At 46.3% G+C, this 22,225-nt stretch overlaps 5 protein-coding genes across 5 annotated transcripts; 1 reads left to right on the top strand and 4 right to left on the bottom strand.

Annotated features, from left to right (window-relative positions):
- Positions 1-775: 775 nt before the first annotated feature.
- Positions 776-1,961, bottom strand: EDB91DRAFT_1254550 (uncharacterized protein; the record flags this gene model as incomplete). Its single annotated transcript, XM_041323838.1, has 7 exons — positions 776-923; positions 976-1,124; positions 1,176-1,332; positions 1,441-1,592; positions 1,655-1,715; positions 1,770-1,778; positions 1,873-1,961. The coding sequence occupies 7 exons, from the start codon at positions 1,959-1,961 to the stop codon at positions 776-778; spliced, it is 765 nt and encodes a 254-aa protein (XP_041171101.1).
- Positions 1,962-5,277: 3,316 nt separating this feature from the next.
- EDB91DRAFT_1239713 (uncharacterized protein) lies at positions 5,278-7,455 on the bottom strand (the record flags this gene model as incomplete). The annotated part of the gene is made up of 4 exons (XM_041321897.1): positions 5,278-5,339; positions 6,675-6,816; positions 6,901-7,048; positions 7,142-7,455. 4 exons carry the CDS (start codon positions 7,453-7,455, stop codon positions 5,278-5,280), a joined length of 666 nt encoding a protein of 221 aa, XP_041171102.1.
- Positions 7,456-15,247: 7,792 nt separating this feature from the next.
- Positions 15,248-15,839, bottom strand: EDB91DRAFT_1086949 (uncharacterized protein; the record flags this gene model as incomplete). Its single annotated transcript, XM_041316148.1, has 3 exons — positions 15,248-15,372; positions 15,433-15,507; positions 15,563-15,839. The coding sequence occupies 3 exons, from the start codon at positions 15,837-15,839 to the stop codon at positions 15,248-15,250; spliced, it is 477 nt and encodes a 158-aa protein (XP_041171103.1).
- Positions 15,840-16,969: 1,130 nt separating this feature from the next.
- On the top strand, positions 16,970-19,489 carry EDB91DRAFT_1330987 (uncharacterized protein; the record flags this gene model as incomplete). Its single annotated transcript, XM_041325375.1, has 8 exons — positions 16,970-17,160; positions 17,652-17,770; positions 17,833-18,187; positions 18,244-18,258; positions 18,311-18,417; positions 18,443-18,613; positions 18,638-19,209; positions 19,262-19,489. The coding sequence occupies 8 exons, from the start codon at positions 16,970-16,972 to the stop codon at positions 19,487-19,489; spliced, it is 1,758 nt and encodes a 585-aa protein (XP_041171104.1).
- A 466-nt stretch (positions 19,490-19,955) lies between these two features.
- Positions 19,956-21,819, bottom strand: EDB91DRAFT_1239715 (uncharacterized protein; the record flags this gene model as incomplete). Its single annotated transcript, XM_041321898.1, has 10 exons — positions 19,956-20,423; positions 20,478-20,607; positions 20,657-20,793; positions 20,844-20,891; positions 20,942-21,008; positions 21,066-21,232; positions 21,255-21,302; positions 21,369-21,451; positions 21,503-21,617; positions 21,679-21,819. The coding sequence occupies 10 exons, from the start codon at positions 21,817-21,819 to the stop codon at positions 19,956-19,958; spliced, it is 1,404 nt and encodes a 467-aa protein (XP_041171105.1).
- Positions 21,820-22,225: the final 406 nt, after the last annotated feature.

The following is a 22,225-nucleotide window of genomic DNA, read 5'->3' on the forward strand; positions in this document are numbered from 1 at the left end:
TATAACACATCCCATTTTGAATACTCTTGAGCAATCATTGATGAAGGTCTGAATCAATAAGGTCTGAATGATAGGTCTGGAGTTAATGGTGAGCTCTGCCAGTTGTGCTGTATAATCATATCTATAAGAAATGGTAACCAGTAAATGGTTTGAGACATGCATTAACAAACTAGTAGGTACTGCTTAAGCAAGATCTAAGCTACACAAGTGCCTTGTGAGGGCAGTAAGTGATCACACTTCTGTGCTCAGTGGCTCATGGTCATTCTCCTCACTTTTGGGGTCTGTAGACTCTTGAGTGCCTTGTGAATGACTGCAACAAACCACAGTATTGTGTGGATGTCCACTGCGGGAACATGATCTACTTGCCCAGCAGAATGGCTCTGGTCTGTGAGACAGATCTGCACGTCAGATACGAGGAGATGGAGTAGTACCAAAATCAAGAGGGGTCACATCAGTAAATTGAGGAGAAGTCAGAGGATGATTAGACATGTTGGTGAGGGTCTCTGGATCACTGTGCCAAATGACACTTTGGCCTCCATCAGGGTAATAGGTATAACTCAACTGTTTGGGTTTGGACCTCAGCTGTTTGAGTTTGGACTGGTGATGGGTGTTGCGAGGAGCTTGGTTTGGAGCAGACCTGTGCATCTGCATCATCTCCACACAAATCTGCACCAAGGTCGCATTCATGTTTGACTTTGTAGAGTCTGGTGCATAAGTCATACAGTTGAGTACATAACTGCTCTGTGACTGCATTCACATCTCATAGCTGCTGTGCTTAGGTAAGCAGCTGCATGTTTGCAAGGGATCGGTTGGCATGCTGCTCATCCCAAGCTTGCTGGACAGAAGGGTCAAAGGCCCTGCTGATGTGAGTGAGCAACTCTGAGGCAGCCACACCTTGGTGACATGGCACAGGAGCATCTGTGCTGAGTGGCATGAGTGACTGCAGTGTGCTCAATGGGGGGAGTCACATTTCACACATCATCATGACTATCATCAGCATTGAAATCCGAGTCGTTGAGATCATGTGTACCAGCATGCTCATTGATGAGTGTGTCAATCTGATGGGCATGAGTTACATCAGGCAGACAAACACCAACACCTGTAGGCTTTGTGATTTTCACCAACTGAGGTTGTTATGTGAGATGATAGGACATGCAAGTAGAAGTAAGACTTACTTGTTTGAACTTTGTTTCAAGGAACATCACTTTACAAGAAGGATGGCCATGGCTACTTGCCCACTTGCTGTACTTCAAGTGGATTGCTTGCCACCCTTTCTGGCCCAGAGGGCGCTTGTCTTTGATAAAGTCCAGGAGGACTTGGATGTCAGCTGGGCTGTAATTGTTAGACCCACAGGGCTAGCCATGTTTGACTCCAGCCCTTAAATCATTGTTATCATCCTCAATAGCACATGCACACTTTGGAGTGCGGTCATTCTCTTACTCTTTTCCCTTGCCTTTGTTAGCTTTAGTAACAGTCTTGTGGTGTGCACCAGCAGTTTTGATGGTGGGGGGGTATCCACGAGCCTCAGTGATCGCCATAGGGTCACAAAGGTCTCTATCTGGCGAGTTGGGGAGTGGGATCTCAGCAGGGTTCTAGGTTAAACCCAGTATGAGATGGGACCCAAACAGTAAGGATGGTGGTTCAGATGCCTCACAAGATTGGGAGAAGTTGGCAGGAGTGGTGAGTCCATATGTGAAGGGCATAGCTGCACATTGCTGTGAGGTGATAAGTCCATATTGTGAAGCTCGGAGAACAATGAATTGACTTACTCTATAAGCCTGGGACATGTGATCTTCAGGCCACTGTACTCAAGTCACAGCCTGGGTGATCCCAAGATGGAACAGCCAATTTCCCACATGATCATACACATACACATTCCCTGCACCATCATAATGCAACTTGGGATTCAATGGGCTCCTGTCAGGGATGAACATAGATTGGGAAGGAGGGATATCAGACATATTGGAGGGACTGACTGTGTGAATACTTACCTTGTGACTGAAAATGTGCTGAATGCATATATTCCATGAGTTTGTTGAGTCGTCCAAAGGAAGGGGTGGGTATTTTCATAGAAAAAAAGCAAAATGCAAGGACCCTGCACTAGTAACAGTACAACACAAGTGCGCTGGCCCAGCATGCAGTGATCATGAGCAAGCCAACCCTAAATACAGGGATGGTAAGGAAATTTTCATTGATGGAGGGTGAGGATTGGTGGGAGGTAGGCACTGGGACAGATAGGGTGAGATTGGAGGCACCGGCAGAGGCAGCATTGTCAGGTGGTAATTTCATATAGAGGACTTGGTATTATTGTCTAAAAAGAAGAGGGAGATAGAGGTGTCAACAAACATTGGTGATGCACCTTTGTATGACTGCAAAAGGTGCCATGCACGTTGAGCAAGGCTCATTACATCAGTGAATATCACTGGCATTAGTGGCCTAAAATGGAAGGAAGTCAGATATTCAAGTCTGCAGGGGGGGGCAATAGATTAAAATAGATTAAGGTTTAAAAGAGGGGGGCAAAGAAAATGCATTTGCAAATTCAGCTCAAATGAACAGCAGCATCACAGCACATCTTCCTAAGAGTCAGTTCAGCAACTTGATGTTGGGGTGTATTTGCCAACATGTGCATCTGAAGCAATGTGAGTTGCATCAGCATGCTCCTTCAGCAAGTCGGAGCTCCAATATGATCCTAGCTTGGAGTTTGACAGTATAGACTTCGTCCCCAAGCTCGTGAATCCTCACTAGTACTATGGAGTTCCTACCCAAAGTCCTTCTGGAGCTTTGTTTTCAACACCAGCCACAGCTTCATCATAAGATCATACAGTACACAGTACTTCTACTCAGCATTCTCATCCATGCATCTGGTAGTCTTGTAGCATCTATGTACCCAAGGGACCCAGAACCCAACCATACATCAGTGCTTTCTGGTGAAGCATGGGTAGTTGAATTACTCACTTGTCATCTTGAACACATTTGTTGCAAGCTCGGCATGCATGCCCATGTCTTTGCAAAGCTTATATCAGAACTCCATACCCTTGGGTATTCCAATTCCAAGTTCATCTTTCTTGAGGAGCGACTTGCTATTTTCTTATATGCTGCAGTCACTGGCCTGTCAATCAGGCACATCAGAGAAAGGTTTCAGTGTTCCAATGAGACAATTTCTCAGTGAGCATCATATTTTCATGGACTGGACTTATCTATCTCACTTAGGGAATAGCACAGGTAAACCCCAGGGTATGAGTGGTGCTACCCCCACCCATACCCTGTGTCATATCCCATACCTCTGGATCCGGAATTCCGGATTCCCTTCACTAAAGTCTGGTTCTCTGTCCTTTTATTCCACCCGGTGCTCCACCTTCATCTCTGTACTCACCCCTAGCTCCTTTTAAAATAGCTATTGCTCCGGCTAATGGTTATGTCCTTTCCGCTATGCTTACTGATCTGTCCGTTTGTACTTCATTTCCGACCTCACTGCTTTGATCCGTTATGTACTTACTAATAGACTTTCCACATGCTTCATACATAGCCCTTACTTTGCTGACTGATTTACTTACATGATACCTACAGTATATAAACTCCTGTAATACTCCGGAACTCCTCAGTTTGAATATCATCTTAGTTCTGCTCATTCCTGCTTCTCTGGACTTGAGTCTCATCTCTTGTCTACCTCTGAGTCTTAGGGGTTAAACCTTAGGACTAAACCTTGGGCTCTACCTTAGGGTAGTCTAAACTCTGTTCTGCTTCTACTCTGGACTTGTCTGTAGTAGCCTCACTCCGTTCCCTCATAGTCTTCCGGAGTTCCGCCAAACTCCCCTGACGTCTGACCTCCAGACTTCCTGGACTTCCATTCAGACTTCCCTTCTGCCCCTCGGAAATTAAGGGCACGTACTCGGGTAAGGGGCGCAGCACATGAGCTGAAGCCAAAGCCCTTTGAGTAACCTCCCTCTTGAGCACGACCTTAACACCCTGCAATATACCCACACCTGTGAGGTGGGTTCGGGTTTTTGGTGGGTATCAGGGCAAACCCACCCAGGGTATCACCCACTGAGGGTATACCTATGGGTTACTGTCAAATACTATAATACTATGAGACATGAACAAATGTAGCAGCTACTTGATAATAATTCAATCCCACCCATCCTCCAGTTCCTGCTCCTCATCACCCTCCAGATCAGCAAGCATGCTTACAGACATTACGTCCTCAGTCTTGATGAGGTTCAAGCGGCTCCAAAAGCCAAGGCATAAGAGTGCGTGAGTTGATTGCACATTCAAGCGAGAATGGACATGTGAGAGAATGAGCCGTCCACGGCTGAAAAGCTGCTCAATATTGATTGAGGTAGCTTTTAAAAATTAGACATCAGTTTTACTAAAAAAACAGGTCTGGGCATACCAGGAATAGTCAGATAATCTAATGCCATGCAGGAGAGTCGAGGAAAGGCCGTGTGGCGCTCGCACTACCATATGAGGGGATCATCAACATGTTCCACATTGGTGTTGAGATAGCGGTCGAGTTCATCACCAAGGTCAGTCGGTTTTGGAGGTGCAAGTGCAGGTATGTTGTCAAAGATATTGTCCTGTCATTATAGTTAGCTTACAAGTTAAGTTATACAACTCACCATGGTGCATTGTTGAGAAGATTCAATCAAGTTCCCCTTGTGAGTGTCAGAGTCGGCATCTGGTGTGACTAAGTACGAGCATCTAAACTCATCCCTCACAAGTGTCTTGGCAGTCTGAATCCAGTTGTCCTCCCACCCCACCTTCTTGAAATATGCAAGTTTATGATGTGGGTGAAGCACTGAATGATAGTGAGTGAGACTACTTGAACTCCAAATAGAGGACTTACCCATAGCAATGCAGTACACTTCAGAATGGTCTGTGAGTTAATAGTAGTGATCCAATGTTTTTTTAGTAAGTCCAATGGCAGCATGAATTGAGGGCTGATAGTTAACATTCTTAGAATACATTGTGAGCTTTTTGTCCATTAAATCCATTGCTGGAATGATGGTAGGGAGATTGGGTGTTGACCGCTGTGGGTACAACAAGTGCAGCAGCGAGAGTCCAATCTACTACACAGTTGGGTCTTTTCTGCCCGCTGCCTCGCTTGGAAACAAGCACATTCAACCCTTAAGGGGATTGCTACTGGGGAAACACTAGTCTCTGTCTAAAGCGACCCTATAGGATGAAGGATCCGCAAAAGCGGATGAAACGGATAGGATGCGAAATGTACGGATTTGTTGGATGGAGCAGATGATACTTGCGGATTGGACGGGATGCGAATCAAAGTCGAAGGAAGTTCATTAAAGGTTGGATGGATAGTAGGTATAAGTCAAAGTGATATCCTGGTAAGGTGCAGGAAAAGTGGGAGGAAGTTACATCCAGTAAGTATTTTTTGAAAACTTCTGTGCTTATAGGGTATAGTATTTTCAAGGAACACATGGTATAGGTAGCGAGTCTAGACTGTGCCATAAGCTATCCGGAAAATAGTGGAGTGTGAGATGATATGTCTGTGTTCAGTCAGTAACAAGGAAATGCATGTGAGTATGTACCAATGAGGTAGAATGGACGTGGACAGGACGGATGCGCAAGCTATAGGGGGAGATCTGAAGGTATCCGCTTGTCATCCGCAAAGTGGATGGGTATTGGATGGAATGGATGGATGTCAGATGGACATTGGATGGATCGGAAAAGCAGTGGATATGAGCCTAGTGTAGGGATACTCCCTACACCACAAGAAAAACATTGTTGCATCTTTGAGAATCTGGTTAGGGTTCCATTTTGGTTCATTAGTAAACAATGAGCTACAACTACACGCCACACACTTTCAGAATGTCTTGCAGCTGGTCTACAATTAACCACTCATGATCCGACAGCTCAAGATCTCTCAAACCCAAGTCTCTTTGCTGTGTAATCACATTGACTGCTTTTTGGTGTTTCGAGACATATGCAAGCATGTCAAACGTGGAATTCCAGCATGTTGCCACATCTTATGGGATGTTGGTTACTGGCCTTTGCTGTTCTTGAAGGATGTTGTGCCATGCAGGCAGGAATTTTGTCGTGGAGTGAATGACCTTGAACATGAGCTTCTGAAGCTGTGTGATACATTTGTTAAGGTATGTTTTCGATTTGTTCTACTGTGCAGACCTTAACAAGTACCAGCTTAACTGGATGAATGTTCTGTTGCAGGCTCTTGCATGCATCATGTGTCAAGAATTCAGTTTCATCAACAAACCCATCAATGTCATCAGCAGGCAGTACTTCACCACCCTTGACATCACCATCTTTGTCCTCACTGTGGCTGTCAATGTTTGGCTCATCATTGTGGCTCTTCTCACAGTCATGGCTCTTTGGTGCATCAAACTGTCAAAGGACAGATTTTGCTACAAGATTTATGGTATGCAAGAAGCACCTCATGTGGGCTCCTGTACCACCAAAATCAGGGAGTGTGATTGCCATCTCTTCAAGCATCACAGTATTGTTGGCTGCATTATCGCATGTGATGATGAGGATCTATCATTTGGTGAGTCCTGTGAATATCCATAGTGATTGTGTACTGACCTTTCTTGTTACTCCATAATCTTTCAGCACTTGTTCAAAGGCTGCTGCAAGCTCCTTGCCTGTGTGGGACTGGTAATGTCTTAGCACCATGTCCCTCTCTAACTCAGTGAGTTGAGTACTTACTCTCAGCACCTCAATAATGTCTAATGGTAAACTTAGAGGTATGCCTTTCTGTTCAAGATGCACCGAGAATGCTACAAGGGCACAGTGGTTTGGAGATGACCATCCATCTGTCATAAAATTGAGTTTGCCCTTGTATTCCTGGTAAGATTGGTTAGTCTTCCTCTTGCATCCAACTAATCTACATACATTTATCATTTTAGCAATTCACTGTCTTGTCTTCACAAAGACCAATCTGACATTGCACAAGACAGTTGATGGAGATGGTATGTAGTATTCCGGTCTCCCTGTCTTCATGAGTGACTGAAATCCCCTGTCATTGACAATGTCGAATGGTTGTAGGCTTTCTGCAACCCAATGAACAAGTTCAGCTCTGAATGCAACTATATCAGCTCCAAGAATCCTCTGTCTCAATGTTATCCTACCTTGTCTCAGTCCAGGTATGCTGGCGATGCGAGTAAGTGACCTTCCCTTGCCTTTTTGTTTGAATGTGGTTGTAATTGATCTATCTTTCAGAAAGCCAGTGACGATCTTGGTCTGAACTTTGTCTGCATTCCTGGCTTCATTAGCAGCTTGCAATACATCATCACCCAAGCAGGACTTGTCGTGTTTTTGCATATTTCCCATGGATCGCACATCTTTTTTGTTGAGGAAGTGGCAAATTCCAACCTTGCATCCCTTAGCCATGCACTTGAAGGAATGTGCACGACGACTGTCAATGGACTCTATAGCAGGTGTAGGGTCAAAAAATGTGTAGATTGGTGAGATCCATTCCTTCATTAACCATTCTTTAACTAATGTTAGCTTGTATTACTAAGACTAGTAAAATTGGCCTTACTGAGTTCATCCTTCGCACTCTCTTCCTCATCTGTGCTCACTTCATCCTTGTTATTGTCAGTATTCATACCCACTCCTCCCTCGTCATTGCTGATGACAATAGCACCACAATGTAATGCATATTATTCTTCCTCAGTATGAACTACTGCCTGCCTTCTTGTGTCTCCCCGGTCTTTAGGAGGTGCTTCTTCAACATCATTACCATGTGCTTGGTTTGACTTGGCCTTTTTTGACTGTGTGCTACTAATAGCACTTTCATTATTCTTTCATTTGTTTGACAAGCTTTCCTGCTTCTCATCTAGCACAGCTTTAACTTTGTCTGTTAGTTTTGTAATACACTTGACAGCACCTGAGAAAAATGTGGGATGCATGCTGTGATGATCAGAAGAGTGCTGTGTTTAGGTTTAGAGTTTAAGGTTCATATCCAATGTGTAATACTAGCTTATTCAGAGTTTTGAAATGAGACATGTTTGCTTACAAACCCACTGCAAGGGTGTGGGTGGGGGTATGGGTACGCAAAGTACAGACCCTCACTCATACCCCAGGGGTACCCGCACCCACAACCCACATGGGTTGTGGATACCCATGCTATTCCCTAATCTCACTATCTCTAGATACTTTCAAGGGATGGTCATAATTTTCTCAACCCCACCGTTCTATTCAAACTACATGCACCTGCCATCAGACAAAGTAGCTTCCTGGAGAATTTGCCAGAATCCTAAATTCTGGCCCTTTTTTAAGGATGCCATTGGGGCACTTGATGGGAGTCATATCCATGCTACGCCTCCTGCACTCAAATGTGCTGCCTACTGGGATCACATGGGTCTCATCTCTCAAAACTGCCTGTTTGCATGCGACTTCGACATGAACTTTACCTATGCTCTCACTGGTTGGGAGGGATCCGCCACAGACACACATGTTTTCGAGGATGCATGTACTAAAGACCTTCATATCTCTGAAGACAAATATTTTCTTGCTGACACTGGTTATCCTCTATGCTGTGGACTTCTGATCCCATACCACAGTGTCCACTATCATCTTGCTGAGTGGGGGCAAGCAAGTGTCTGGTGAGATCATATTCTTCTGAATGCCATCTCTGAGATACTAACATTGATGACAGGCCATGCAATAAAGAGGAACTATTCAATCTTTGCCATGCCATGGCAAGGAACATCATTGAACATATTTTCAGTGTCTTAAAACATCACTTTCGCATCCTCATTCTCGCACTGAGGTATAACTTAGAGATTCAGGTGCAGATTCCAGCCACTTTATGTGCAATCCATAACTTTATATGCCTGCATGACCCACAGGAGGGTCCTCTCCCAGATACCAACTCAGATGGGGATCCAGTGGAGGATGGGGCTGAGCCACTTGATGCAGTAGTGCACAAGGAAGAAACACTGGAAAATGAAATGAGCCACTTGCACAACCACATTGCTGAGGGTATGTGGGCTCAATATGGGCAGATTTTGCATGAACAAGCGCTAGCAAATGGTGATAATATAGATGAAGAGGACTTCTTACTTGACTTTGATGATGAGAATTCAGATGAGGATGAAGGTGCAGACAATGATATTGATGCATAAATCATACGCATATTACAATCCAATGCTACATGACTTGTAGGACAACAGACAACAATGAGGTTAAAACAGCACAACAATCACAAGAGCACAGCGCAATACAGCCTAAGATACATTGTACAACTCAAATGAACAAGGGACAAGAGATTAGTGTTACACCTACTTCAACGTGTGAGCATCAAGAAGCGCCTTGACATAAGAGCAGTGTGTTGCAAGTGGGCTCTGCACATAAATTTCCATCGCCCACTCATTGCTCAAGAAGATCAGTAACAACTGGCCTAGCTCCTCTGCAGGCACATCAGCATCTTCAGTCTGCATAAGATGCATAGCATGATCAAGGGCTGTTGTGGCCAAGGGGGGAGGGGGAGGTGCAGGCGTGGTGACAGCTTTTTCAAGAATGTTGCTGATGCGGTTGATGGAACCTTGCATCCCAACAACTGCAGTGGTGGGTGTAAGCTTTGACCCTTGTGCTGCACTACTCATCAACACATCACCATGGCATCCAGATCACAATCTTTTTGCAGGGGGTGCTGTTACTAATGCTGGGGGGCTGAAAATGATGGAGGAGTAGATGTATAGGATGATGACTCCATGTTGAATAATGTGTCGTCATGTGTGCATTTTCCAGTGCTGATACTAGACCCAAGAGTGGAAGGAGGCACAGTGGGAAAGTGGGAGGCAGTGAAGTTGATATTGCCAAGAGATTCTATGGAAGTGGCAAGAGGATCAGCACTAGAGCTGGTGGCTGATGCAATGAGGGTTGTGGCAGCAGCAGAAATGATATGCTTAGCTCCAGACCCAACATCATCATCAACCAGTACCGGAGCAGCTGCAGCTGGATAGAAGGCATGGTTTCCCTGAGTGTGTTAGGTACTGTGCCGACTCAGGAAGCAGAGGGGTTGGGGCTTGGCTTCAGCTCTTGCGCTGCGCCCTTAGCCGAGTACATGCCCCAAATTTGGAGTGGGTCCAACATTGTCCAACAATAGGACGAGTGGACCACTTAGGTCCGCTTTGAGGGTCAGGAGGTAAGAGCTACTAGTGGCGGACCGACTAGGAGCGGAGTGGAGAAGGCGGAGGATAATGCGGAGGGTGGAAGGAGCAGGGGGAATACTTGATAGGAGTGGAGAAGTAAGGAGAAGACTTAGAGCACGGCTCTAAGTCGGAGCGGAGGGTCGGAGGTGACAACAAGGTGAAACTTGTGTCCGGAGGAGGCAAGGTCCTACTGAGAATTCTCACAAGTAGAAACTGCAAGAAGACAAGTAATATTAAGACTGGGGAAAAATATCTAAGTACAGGATATGTTATATACTTCTAGGTATGAGGCAGTGATCAGGATAACTATGTTGTAAAGCTATGTACCAAGGATATAATTTGTAAGTACTTACACAGGTGAAGACATAAGTTGGAGCAGATATCAATATGTACGCGTTGGATCAGTGATCGAGCGGTAAGAGGAATTACCGGTGATCCGGGAGTAAGGGTCTATGTACCGAAAGGGAAAGTATATATCTAAAAGGGGAAAGAGGTTCCAGTTGAATGGAGACATTATGGAAGGGGACCGGTTGGGCAGTCGAGCGGAAGCGTAGGGGCGGATGTGGACAATGATTGGACGGAGTGGAGGATGGAGTGGAGGTGGTCGGAAAGTGGAGCGGTCGGATCAGGTATATGACAGAGTGCCAGTGCCATTTGGTAAAATCTCTGTGATTGTTAAGGTTGTGCTCAAGGGAAAGACAACTCAAAGGGCTTCGGCTTCAGCTCGTGCACTGCGCCCCTTACCCGAGTACATGCCCTTAATTTCCGAGGGGCAGAGAGGAAGTCCGACGGAAGTCCAGGGAAGTCCAGAGGTCAGATGTCGGGGGAGTTTGGCGGAACTCCAGAAGATTATGAGAGAATGGAGTAAGGCTACTATGGACAAGTCCAGAGTAGAAACAGAACAGAGTTTAGACTACCCTAAGGTAGAGCCGGAGATTTAGTCCTAAGGTTTAACCCTAAGACTCAAGTCCAGAGAAGCAGAAATGAGCAGAACTAAGATGATATTCAAACTGAGGAGTTCGAGAGTATTACAGGAGTTTATATACTGTAGGTATCATGTAAGTAAATCAGTCAGCAAAGTAAGGGCTATGTATGAAGCATGTGGAAAGTCTATTAGTAAGTGTATAACAGATCAAAGCAGTGAAGTTGGAGATGAAGTACAAATGGACGGATCAGTAAGCATAGCAGAAAGGACATAACCGGTAGCCAGAGCAATAGCTATTCTAAAAGGAGATAGGGGTGAGTCCAGAGATGAGAGTGGAGCGCCGGGCAAAATAGCAGGACAGAGAACCGGAATTTAGAGGGGGAGATCCGGAATTCCGGATCCGGAGGTATGGGATATGACAGTGATTTTGTCATAGAATATCCACCTGCTGTTGGAAAATTGCTGCAATGTATGGCGGAATGTCTGCCTGAAGGATTAGAATACAGCAGATGATTTTAGACAGCAGGACGTACACTTGATCTGACGTAGCTATTGAATACCTGCCATGCAGCCTCTCCTTCAATTGCAGCGCCTTTGATATTGTCCCAATGAGCTCCTGAGACATTGCAATAGTTTTGGATCTCTCAGTATGTCACTTTGAGCTAGTACAGGGGTAATTATTAGGGGAATGGGACTTAGAGAATCTCAATGCACTCATGGAGTTCCATTTATTTCTACATTGTTTACTTGTCTTCAGAGGGCCTGCAGTTAGCAAGTTAGCCGTCACAAGGGCAGCCACTGCTGAAGTCCATGTAGAGGCCTTGAAACTCCTGCCATCCTGTTAAGATCGTGCTCAAGGGAAAGACTACTCAAAGGGCTTCGGCTTCAGCTTGTGCGCTGCACCCCTTGCCCGAGTATGTGCCCTTAATTTCCGAGGGGCAGAGGGGAAGTCCGACGGAAGTCCAGGGAAGTCTGGAGGTCAGACATCGGGAGAGTTCGGCAGAACTCTGGAAGACTATGAGAGAACAGAGTAAGGCTACTATGGACAAGTCCAGAGTAGAAGCAGAACAGAGTTTAGACTACCCTAAGGTAGAGCCAGAGATTTAGTCCTAAGGTTTTAACCCTAAGACTCGGAGGTAGACAAGAGATGAGACTCAAGTCTGGAGAAGCAGGAATGAGTAGTGATGTTCAAGGCCCGGCTCGGCTCAAAAGCCGGGGCCATGGCTTGGCCTTGGAGGGCTGGGGCTTGCTTCAAACCAAGGCCAGGCCCTATGGTAGGGCTCAGGATCGGCTGGGGCTCGGCTCGGCTTGGGCCTAGGGCCTTGTGATACAAAAATGTAGCAAGTAAATCAAATTTCATCTAACATTTGAATAAAAACATCTTCGTCATCTGATTCTAACAGCTCCTCATTCTCACCTAAATCCTTGGCAACATCATCCCACCCATCATCTTTGTTGAGAGCAGCAGGAGTCTTATCTTCGGACAATTCATCATCTACGGACTCGGTTGCAACAGATGGGTCCTTGCGAAACAGGAGATCATGTTTGATCATGTATTTCAAGCACTGCAGTGCTTCGACAATGTCGTGTTTGAGACAATTTCAGCACTTGGAGATAGTAATACCAGCAGATGAGAATGCACGTTCACTGGACACGGATGTGGCCATAATGGAAAGGAAGTCACACACGAGTGACGCCCAGACTGGGTATCGAGGTGCGTTGATGCCCCACCACTGCACAATAGTCATATCTCCAAGGTGGTCCTTGGAGTTGAGGTAAGCGTGAAAGTCGTGCTGCCACGGCTCATTCGCAGCTTCAGAGGGAGTAACAGAACTTGTGGAACTCGTGTGAGAGATTAGGGTGGGCTGCAGCATCGAGTCACTGTCATCCTCGCCGTCAGAGAGCTCTTGCAGCAGAGCATCGAGTTTGCGATTCCCTGTCTTCCTGACCTTGACTTCGACACCATTCCTAGAGTCGGGATTGTTGCTGTACATTTCAAGATACTGTTCTTTGTACTAGATGTAACATTAGTGAGTGTGTTGTGACAACAGCTTTGGAATTGTACTTACCATCTCCTCTGCATGTCTGCGTGCTTTGACAAGCAATTCCTCGCCCCAATACTTGTGAATATGGGTCTCCTTTTGTGACGGATCAAGAACTGTTGTTGGAAAGTCAGTGGGAGTAATATGTACATGAAAGAACGATGCACACATCACCATAATATGGGCGTCAGAACTACTCAACTTCTCGTAATACTTTGCAATCTTCTCAATACCAGCATCGAGGCCCTCTGCAAAATTGAGATACTTGATGCGTCCAGAACGTGACGACCATGCGCTATGCAATGACTCTAATGCAGGCAATGCTAAGTGAAGCATTGGTCCTTGTTCAGACGAGAAGGACTGCTGCAACAACTCGGCATACTGTAGTTTCAATGTGAGCCACAATTCAAGTTGTAAGATAAAAATACATACACCAAGGATTGAGAGCAGACATTGAACACGGGTCCACTCTTCGGATGATAGCTCAAGGTCCGTAATCTTTTTCCATTTAGCTGAGTCCTTCTCTTGCAAACTGAGCCGGCCCACAAAATAGTCAACTTCCTAATAAACATCAGCGGGCACAACATTGACATCCTAAATTGAACTTACATCTCGCAGCTCAAATGCACGTTGAAGCATAGTGTATGTTGAGGACCACCTTACTTTCATGTCAAGAAGCAATTGTCATGGATGTTTGATTGGCATGTGGCCATCTTCATCTCGACGCTGGACACTCTGAAAAAGCTCCTTTAGTTGAGCTGAGGAGCGCTCCTACAATGAAGGATGTCAACACAATATATGTGTATTTGATGGACGGCAAACCTTGACACAGATTGATCGGACTAATCCAACCTCGTCTCGTTCAAGTGCAGAGTGAGTTGTGGGGGCTAGCAAATTATCGTTAGGTTGGGTGGCGTCATAGTGTCTTGACTTGCTGTGTGTGGACAACAGCACCTGAGTTGTGAGGTTGATAATGTGGGCCAAGCACCTGAATATATAAGTGAGAATTGGTAGTAATAAACAAGACAAAGAAACTCTTACCGAAGGCGCCGTTTTTTATGATCAAATGTCTTCTTGGTGTGTGCCTCGATGTGGACTGCGAAATGTTCCATCATGGTATCATTGTTGGCTGCGTTGTCGCACGTAATATAGCCAATCTGAAACTCCATTAGCACCACACTGTTATGAAGCTAGAATTTTACTTACTTTATGTGCAATCCCAACACGTTTAACTAATTTGAACAGCGCTTGACCAAGATGGACGCCATTGTGAGCGTTGTTCAGTCGAGTAAAGCCAAGAAGGGCACTTTGAACTGTCCAAACGCCGACTGTTGTTTCTTTGATCCAGTGACCAGTGAGGGCAAAATAGCCATCGACATTCGACGCTTGCCAGGCGTTGCATGTCAGATTGATCCGTCCTTTGACAGCATCGCTCTTGTTGTGGTTCGCGTTAGAAATAACGACAAAAAAAATCAACAAATGACTTACAAGTAACCGTCAGCGAAGGTTGGTGAGATTACACTTGAAGAGGTCGATAATGGCTCAGCACGTCTTTGGTCGACTAGATAGCTTGACACCGTTGGTAGCTCGTGCTGCTACATCAATCATATATTTGAAGGACTTGTGGTTGAGTGTGTCAATAGGCTGTGAACTGATAAGTGTCCAATTGCCAGAATTAAATGAAAAAACATACCTGGCCAGTTTCAATCAGCCATTCAATGGTGGCCTCGTGGAAGATTGCATCTGAGTATGGGATGATCCGTTCCTTTGGTTGCGGCTCACAGAGGTGGGCATCGAGTCGTGCTTGAGAGTCAGCAGCAGCATCTAGCTTGCGGCGCTTGGTGTCTTTTGGTAACATCGAGACAAATTTCTCGGCTTTGGCCCATGTAAGATATTCATTCTATGAATGAACAGTTAGTGGCATGTTTTCTCGGGTTGGCAATACTTACCCTGTGTGAAGCATCCATATGGCGTCACATAGTCATCACCTCATTGACAAAAGCAACGGGTTTTTTCATTTTCTTGCTATCACATAGTCAGTACAATGTGCATGAGACAGAAATGTAAATTTACCTGCACAGTCGACAATTCCGGTGCTTCTTGCCTTTGTCAGCATAAGGCTCGGAAAAAAACTTGGTGATGTTGCGACTTCACTGCTCTTGACATGGGTTTTCAGAGGCCTCGTCAATGCTCATGACTTGAACATCCTTGAGGAAGCCATCAGCATCAACTTCATCAGAGTGGTTTGCTGAACTAGTTGCATGCGGTGCGTTGACTACATATGTCAAATAAATGTCAGTATTATGTATTTGTTTCGTTCAGTAGGAAAACTCACCAGTTGATGGACTTGCATCGTGTTCAGTCTCGTTTGTGCATTCGGGAGGATCAGGGCTATAAGCTCGTTTTTTGCCTGTAATGATGTAGGTATTAGTCAGTACTTATCCAACAAAATAGTATAAACACACCTTTCATCAGTCGTTTTTTGTGTGTGCTGCCCATCAGCTCGATATCATTGTCGTTATCGTCAACCTCAACGACGGTGACTTTGTGGCTACAAGAACTTGTAGGAGATGTGGTACTTGGGGGATTCAGAGGTGTTGCCACAGAAATGACAGAAGGAGCATTGGCAGCACGACTTGCATCATTGTGAGCCTGCCTGTGTGAAGCTAATTCTTGATCAGCAGCATTATCCGCACAAATTACCTTCGCTGATGGCACAGCAACACATTTAGGGCATGCCATACTAGTAGGTGGTTCCTCACCGTCGGAATAGACACACAGCACCATATGCAGATGACCTGTTGAAAATTCAAAAACTCAAATTAGTTTATCCTAGACAGCTGAGGCTTTGAAACTATTGCAGTTTCACGGTCATTGCCGACTGAATGAAAATGTACCTGAAAGCCGTGGCCTGAAAGCCCAGCTCTGGCCTGGACACAACTTGAGCCAGGCCCTAAGCCTTCATAGGCCATCTACAAAGCCCGGCTGGGCTTGGCCTAAGTGGGCCCAGCTAGGCCTGGCTCACGGCCTGAAGCCAGGCCTTGAACATCACTAGGAATGAGCAGAACTAAGATGATATTCAAACTAAGGAGTACCGGAGTACTACAGGAGTTTATATACTGTAGGTACCATGTATGTAAGTAGATCAGTCAGCAAAGTAAGGGCTATGTATGAAGCATGTGGAAAGTCTATTAGTAAGTGTATAACGGATCAAAGCAGTGAAGTCGGAAATGAAGTATGAACAGACAGATCAGTAAGCATAGCAGAAAGGACATAACCAGTAGCCAGAGCAATAGCTATTCTAAAAGGAGATAGGGGTGAGTCCGGAGATGAGAGCAGAGCACCAGGCGAAATAGCAGGACAGAGAACCAGACTTTAGTGGGGGAGATCCGGAATTCCAGATCCAGAGGTATGGGATATGACACATCCCCAGCCTCCGAGATGTTCGTGAGCAGGTGGGCAAGAAGGGCATTGGTCTCTGGTACATTCCACTGCACCTTTGGTTCACCTGGAGTAGCACTAGCAGTAGTAGTAAATGGTTCAGTAGCCATGAAAACAGTAGTAAATTGGCCACAGATGGATACAGCAGTGACAACTGATGAATAGATCAGCTTGCAGAGGTGAGGATTGATCCAGTCCATTGTGGTGCTAGTTAGTTGGTGAGGAAGGTTTGAGCTCTGACTGGCTGAAGAAGCATGCCAATGCAACTCACATTGCCTCAGATGCACATGTTGGCAAATACGCCCCAACATCGAGTTGCTGAACTGACTCTAATGTAGTCAGATTTATGATATGATATTATAATCAACATTTTTCGAGCCTATGGAAAGTCATCCAATGTATTGGAACCTGCTGAATAAATCATTAAATTCATGTTGCAGACTCTCAACAATGCAAGTGCGACGACACAACAACGACATACTCAAAATCTCAACTGCAAGATTGTGCATACGTCATGGCACATCTACAATGTCTCGGATGCACGGGACACGTTTCTCGAGAAGCCCGGCGAATACCAGAGGCCGAATCAGTGTAAAAGTTGGTGTGGCATAGAAGTTGGTTAGTATGTGTTTCCAGTGGGGATTCATGCCTTTGCAATACGTGCCATGTCGGCACATCCACGCTTTATAATACAGAATAAAATACTTACGACTTCTTGTATTTTTGTTCCGTTCCCACTGGCTGCGAAAAAGCGTGACTGCCGACTTCTGTGGGATGCCGATTGCACCGGAAGCGATAGTATATTGCCTGCACGAAATAAAATGGGCGAGATTAAATGTAATTGAATGGGATTATTACTAGTGTCAAACCGAACTTCGATTGATCGAACTGTCGGAGAATTAAAAGTCATTCAAGGTCGAACAGCGGCATCACGACCGTCGCGATTCAGCTACTTCATAGTCGACGTCGGGAATGCCATTTTCGACGCTTGTCATTGGATGCTTTATCTTACAGTCACTAGCCGCGCAAGTCCCCCTGTGTTTGTCAGCCTGATGACAAGCAGTCACTGGAATGCGGATCTGCGTCTATCGCTAGCTCTCTGGATTCGGATAGCCTCGACCTTTTACCTTGGCGGCTTGATGAGCCACCTCCTGCTAATGCGACAGGGCACTTTGTCTTTGAAACTGTGAATTCGTTACTCCAGCATTGGCCAAACACACGTTATCGGAATGGTCAGGCTTATCCTCAGGCTGACCTTGTCGCTGTCTGACACTGTTATTACTGTGACTACCAGGCCATGCAATTGTTCCAGGTGTCATTCCCAAAGGCACCTTGTTGTATCATGCAGCTTACAGCGACAAAATCCCTGTGGTCCCTGAGTGGACGGCCATGGATCCGGAACACTCCATGTACTTCTGCCGAGGCTCGCTCGATACAGGATGTCGGCATTTGACGCTTGCAGCAACTCGTCCCCTCAAAGTTCTTTATTTTGATGGAAATAGCGGGGGTAATACCAATAATGGCACTATGGACACTCAGGATATCATTGCATGGGGAGAGTTGAGATCCGACTGGTGGTGGAACGACGAACAGCGCATCACAGATTTGTGCAAATGGGGAGCGCCCTACGCTGTTGATGGTTATGTTCGGTGAGTTTGAAATCTGCCTAGCATCGTCTCGTTATGGTATCCAACTTTGTTTACAGCATGGAAATGGACTTGTATGCCCTTAATTTTCGCATTGTGCTCTTCAACTGAATTGATTTGCCTCAGTGAAGTCATGCTCTGTGATTTCACGGCTGGCCTGGAAGTCGTCTCCTGGTCTGACCTTGCCAGCCCCGTTACAGTTGCAAGCAAGTCTCTGTATTTTCATTTTCCTTGTGTTTTCCTGATGTATATCTCTAGACCTTAGCATGTTCGAAGTGATGCATGCCGGGTCATGGCGTAATAGATACCCTGGGGACACACGAGTTGACCTTGATCTAGCTGGAATAGTCTCACTATACGACACCACGCTCGCACCGTCACTCGTTGCTTCACGCGCCGGCCAGGAGCGATGTGACCACCGTGTACAAGGTATATCTTCCGCAGACATCGAAGTGGTCAGGCGTAGCGTCTCTCGCACGTTAGAGCGGCATCAGAGCGACCTCAGTGGCATCGACTGGAAAACTCTTTTCAGAGTTATCGTGGACCGTTACTCAGGGCGCCTTGACTTGATGGACCACCTTCTCAACCACACCTCGGAAAATGACACGCTTCTGGACCAAGCAAGCAAGGTGCATCTCCAACTGCGCGTGATGCTCGCACCATACATCCCCCATAATAGTATGCCCCCCAGCGCATCCTATGACTCCTGGGTAACGCCAGTATTCAAAGCATGCGGGACCGCGCACACCTCATCTATCGCATCACATAAGTCCGGCTTGAACCCTTCTGAACGTCTTCTGCTGCATGCAGTGCAAGACACTACGCGCGAGATATGTCGCATCGTTACGAAGATGTGGGCCACTGGCGTCCTTGCAGGTCTTGATTCATATTTCCCCCGTGATTCAACTCCAGACACTGCGCAAATTGTTCGCCTGATAGATACGTGGAGGCACGAATTAAGTGCTTTGATGGCATGGCTAGATTGGAGCGTGTGGGTTAGGTGTCGTCCAGCTTGCGGGCCCGAGGTAACTGTCCTGACATCATGTGTTGCCTACTTCTTACCAGTGTTTCCCTTAGGAAATGTGCTACCTTCCTACTTGGCCCGTAAATTCGCCAGGTGGTCGGCTAGGTCGTCTTCCATATAAACATGAAGCATATGAGAGCAGCGATATCATCAACGCGTCATTCCCAGACAGAGTATCTTTCGAGCACGGATTTCTTATACAGCCGGCGGGTTCGCAGGATGATGAATGGAGGAAGCCCCACCCCAAGTGCATTAGGCGAGTTGCGCCATATGCTTTCTAGGTTTTCGTCTAGAGTTAGTAAGTGCTTGATGTAATCCTTCCGGTGAGGAATGGGACACCTGTATCTGTTGATGTGTCCTTGCACATAGACATATGATATCAGTGATACCCGGTTTGCTAGCACTATGATGCATGGGGTAGTTTGATAATACATCATTCTACAATAGATTATACCAAAATTATAGTTGGACCTGCACGTGTACTTGCTCTCCTGTCATTCACGCAAAGGGGTGATCATTGATAAACGATAAACGGACAACAGGTTGCAGTATGATAGCAGTAAGAAACATATGACGGACGACCTGATACTACATACGTGGAAATACATGATATCGATGCGAAAACAATGAGATTGTCAAGACCCGAACATCTAAACCGATTGTCCTTGCGACCTGTCTGAGTCGCCGTGTGGTAAATAGCGTCCATGGTATAAGCATCAGTATCATTCACCCCTCCTGCAGAAACATTCATGCTACCGCCTCCCGCGAAACATCCACCTCCAGACGTAGCGACTCGAACTTCCCCAATGTGCTTTCTATTCGTGAATCTAGCATCTGCGGGCGCAATATAGCTGGCCCCCATTTCGTCCACCAGTCTTCCACCGCCTCTCGAGCATCGAATGCAAATAGGTCGATATATTCCTCCCATGTTTCACGTAAATATTCTTCTTCTGCTTCGTCCCAGTCGAGCAACGCACGTATCCTTGTATTTCGTAATCCGTCATCGCGAGCTTGTTGTTCAGGGCCCAGGGGCATGCATACGAAATCTCGTTTCCGTAGTTCAGAAGCTTGTGTTGCAGCGCAACGCGGCTGCCGTAGTTCCTCATAAGCAGAGAGGAGAAGAGGCGTATGCGATTTAGTTGCTGGGAGAGAAAAGAGAGTTGATAGTGTCATGGCATCCTCTATTGACATTGCGGAATTATGCGACCCGTTGGGCTGCAGATACCAACGATCAATGGGCGACGGTTATGATTAGGAAGTAAAACACACCATTAATGGGTGAGCGGCTTCACCGATTAGCACTACCCTTCCGCTCTCGTGCACCCAGTTGTCAAAGGGCTCGTAGATAGTATACCCGGTCGGAGTCATAGTCCGCGCAAGTCTTACTAGTTTTTGCACTCTGTCCACCAGCGTCAAGCAATGTCGTATAAGAACCCCCGTAAACGCACCTAGGTTCAAATCGGTCCAGCTTCAAGAACTTCTCATCCAACGGCTGTGACCGTGCCCATGATTCTTGTGCCGGTTTGCCGTCCGTAGGAACGTGCATGACTACAGCATATTCTCTCTCAGATGTGTCAGGATTAACCTTTCGAAAAGTTAGATATTGTTCTTTCAAGTATGTGCTAGGATACGCACGGTGAGCAACCCATGCGTCGCGCAATCATGGCCCAACCATAGTGACCACTAAGCAAGGGCGTCAATAGCGGAAAAGGGTGTGAAAATTATTATCATACCTCCGGTGAAACCGTTAATGGAACAAGATCTTCGTGACGCCGCATCAGGTCTGTGGGGACTGTGATGCTATGAGCGCGGATCCGCGTCAGCCGTAATGATAAACCAATTAGCCAAAGCACTTACTTCACGGAGACCCGCTTATCCAAAACGCCCTTCATTCCTTCAGGACCAACCACCACAGGACGCACGACGCTTCCGTACCCATCCGCACCCACGATCACGTCGGCAGTCAATCTAACACCATTGCGCGTAATCACCATGCCCTTCCAGGGATCAACCGATACGACCTTCTGTGTTATATCGGAATTCGACCCCAGCATTCTTGGCAAACTCGACGAACATGGCGTGCAGCGCTCCATGCTATTATCACAATTGCAAATTTTCATCAAAGACCTGAAACTGTCCTATATCACGAAAGTAACGAACCTGTATATATAGAAAATCCGCCGCCAACGCCTTCATAAGCTTGTCATGCAACACCAACGGTCCGAGTTCTTCCCCGGATTTCCCTGCAAGGAAAATATTTGAATACCGATGGATAGCGATGGCAAATCATTTACCATCCATGAAAGTGAACCTATTGGCTTTTATTGAGACCCGGGCAATAGCAGGTCCGAGTCCCCAATGATTCAGCAGACGCGTCATATTTGGAGGAGATCGTAATCCGCCGTGACTCTGAGTTTGATAAACGTTCACTGCCCTCAACTCGATTGAAGGGTATTCGACAATTACATACCTCATGCCTCCCATCGCCCTGCTCGAGAACCACTACTTGGTGTCCCGCTTCTTGTAGCGCATATGCGCAAGCGACGCCCGCGATACTCCCTCCAACGACTATGAAGCGCAACATCTGCGAAGTTCTTCTAGGTGTGTTCATTGGTCCTCCTGGCATAGCGAATGATGAGTTCTACAATGACGAGGGGTGCTTGAATGACTCGAAGCCCCGAAGGTAGTAATTGGTTATGTAGGACAAGAGAACCGAACAAAAGTCGAAAGCAGCGAGTTGTCCCGCGGTAACCGGTTGAGTGGTAGGCGCTAGTGGACTCTTCTGCGGGCTTCGTCCTTGGGGATAAGTCGACAAGTAAAAAAAGACGGTCTCAGAAGAAGAGAAGTGAAGCCCATTAATATACGATTCGCTACATGGTACCACAATAGAAGATCTCCCGGATCCTTGGTCTGGCTGATACAAATCCGTGCATTCGTTATCAGTTTCTCATCATCACACGCGCAGGTCTAGTCAAAACCGGTCATCCCACGGGCCACGACGAGGCCGTGACTCTTAT

Source organism: Suillus paluster, assembly GCF_016628075.1.
Source record: "Suillus paluster strain FC165 chromosome Unknown EDB91scaffold_111, whole genome shotgun sequence".
Lineage (NCBI taxonomy): Eukaryota > Fungi > Basidiomycota > Agaricomycetes > Boletales > Suillaceae > Suillus > Suillus paluster.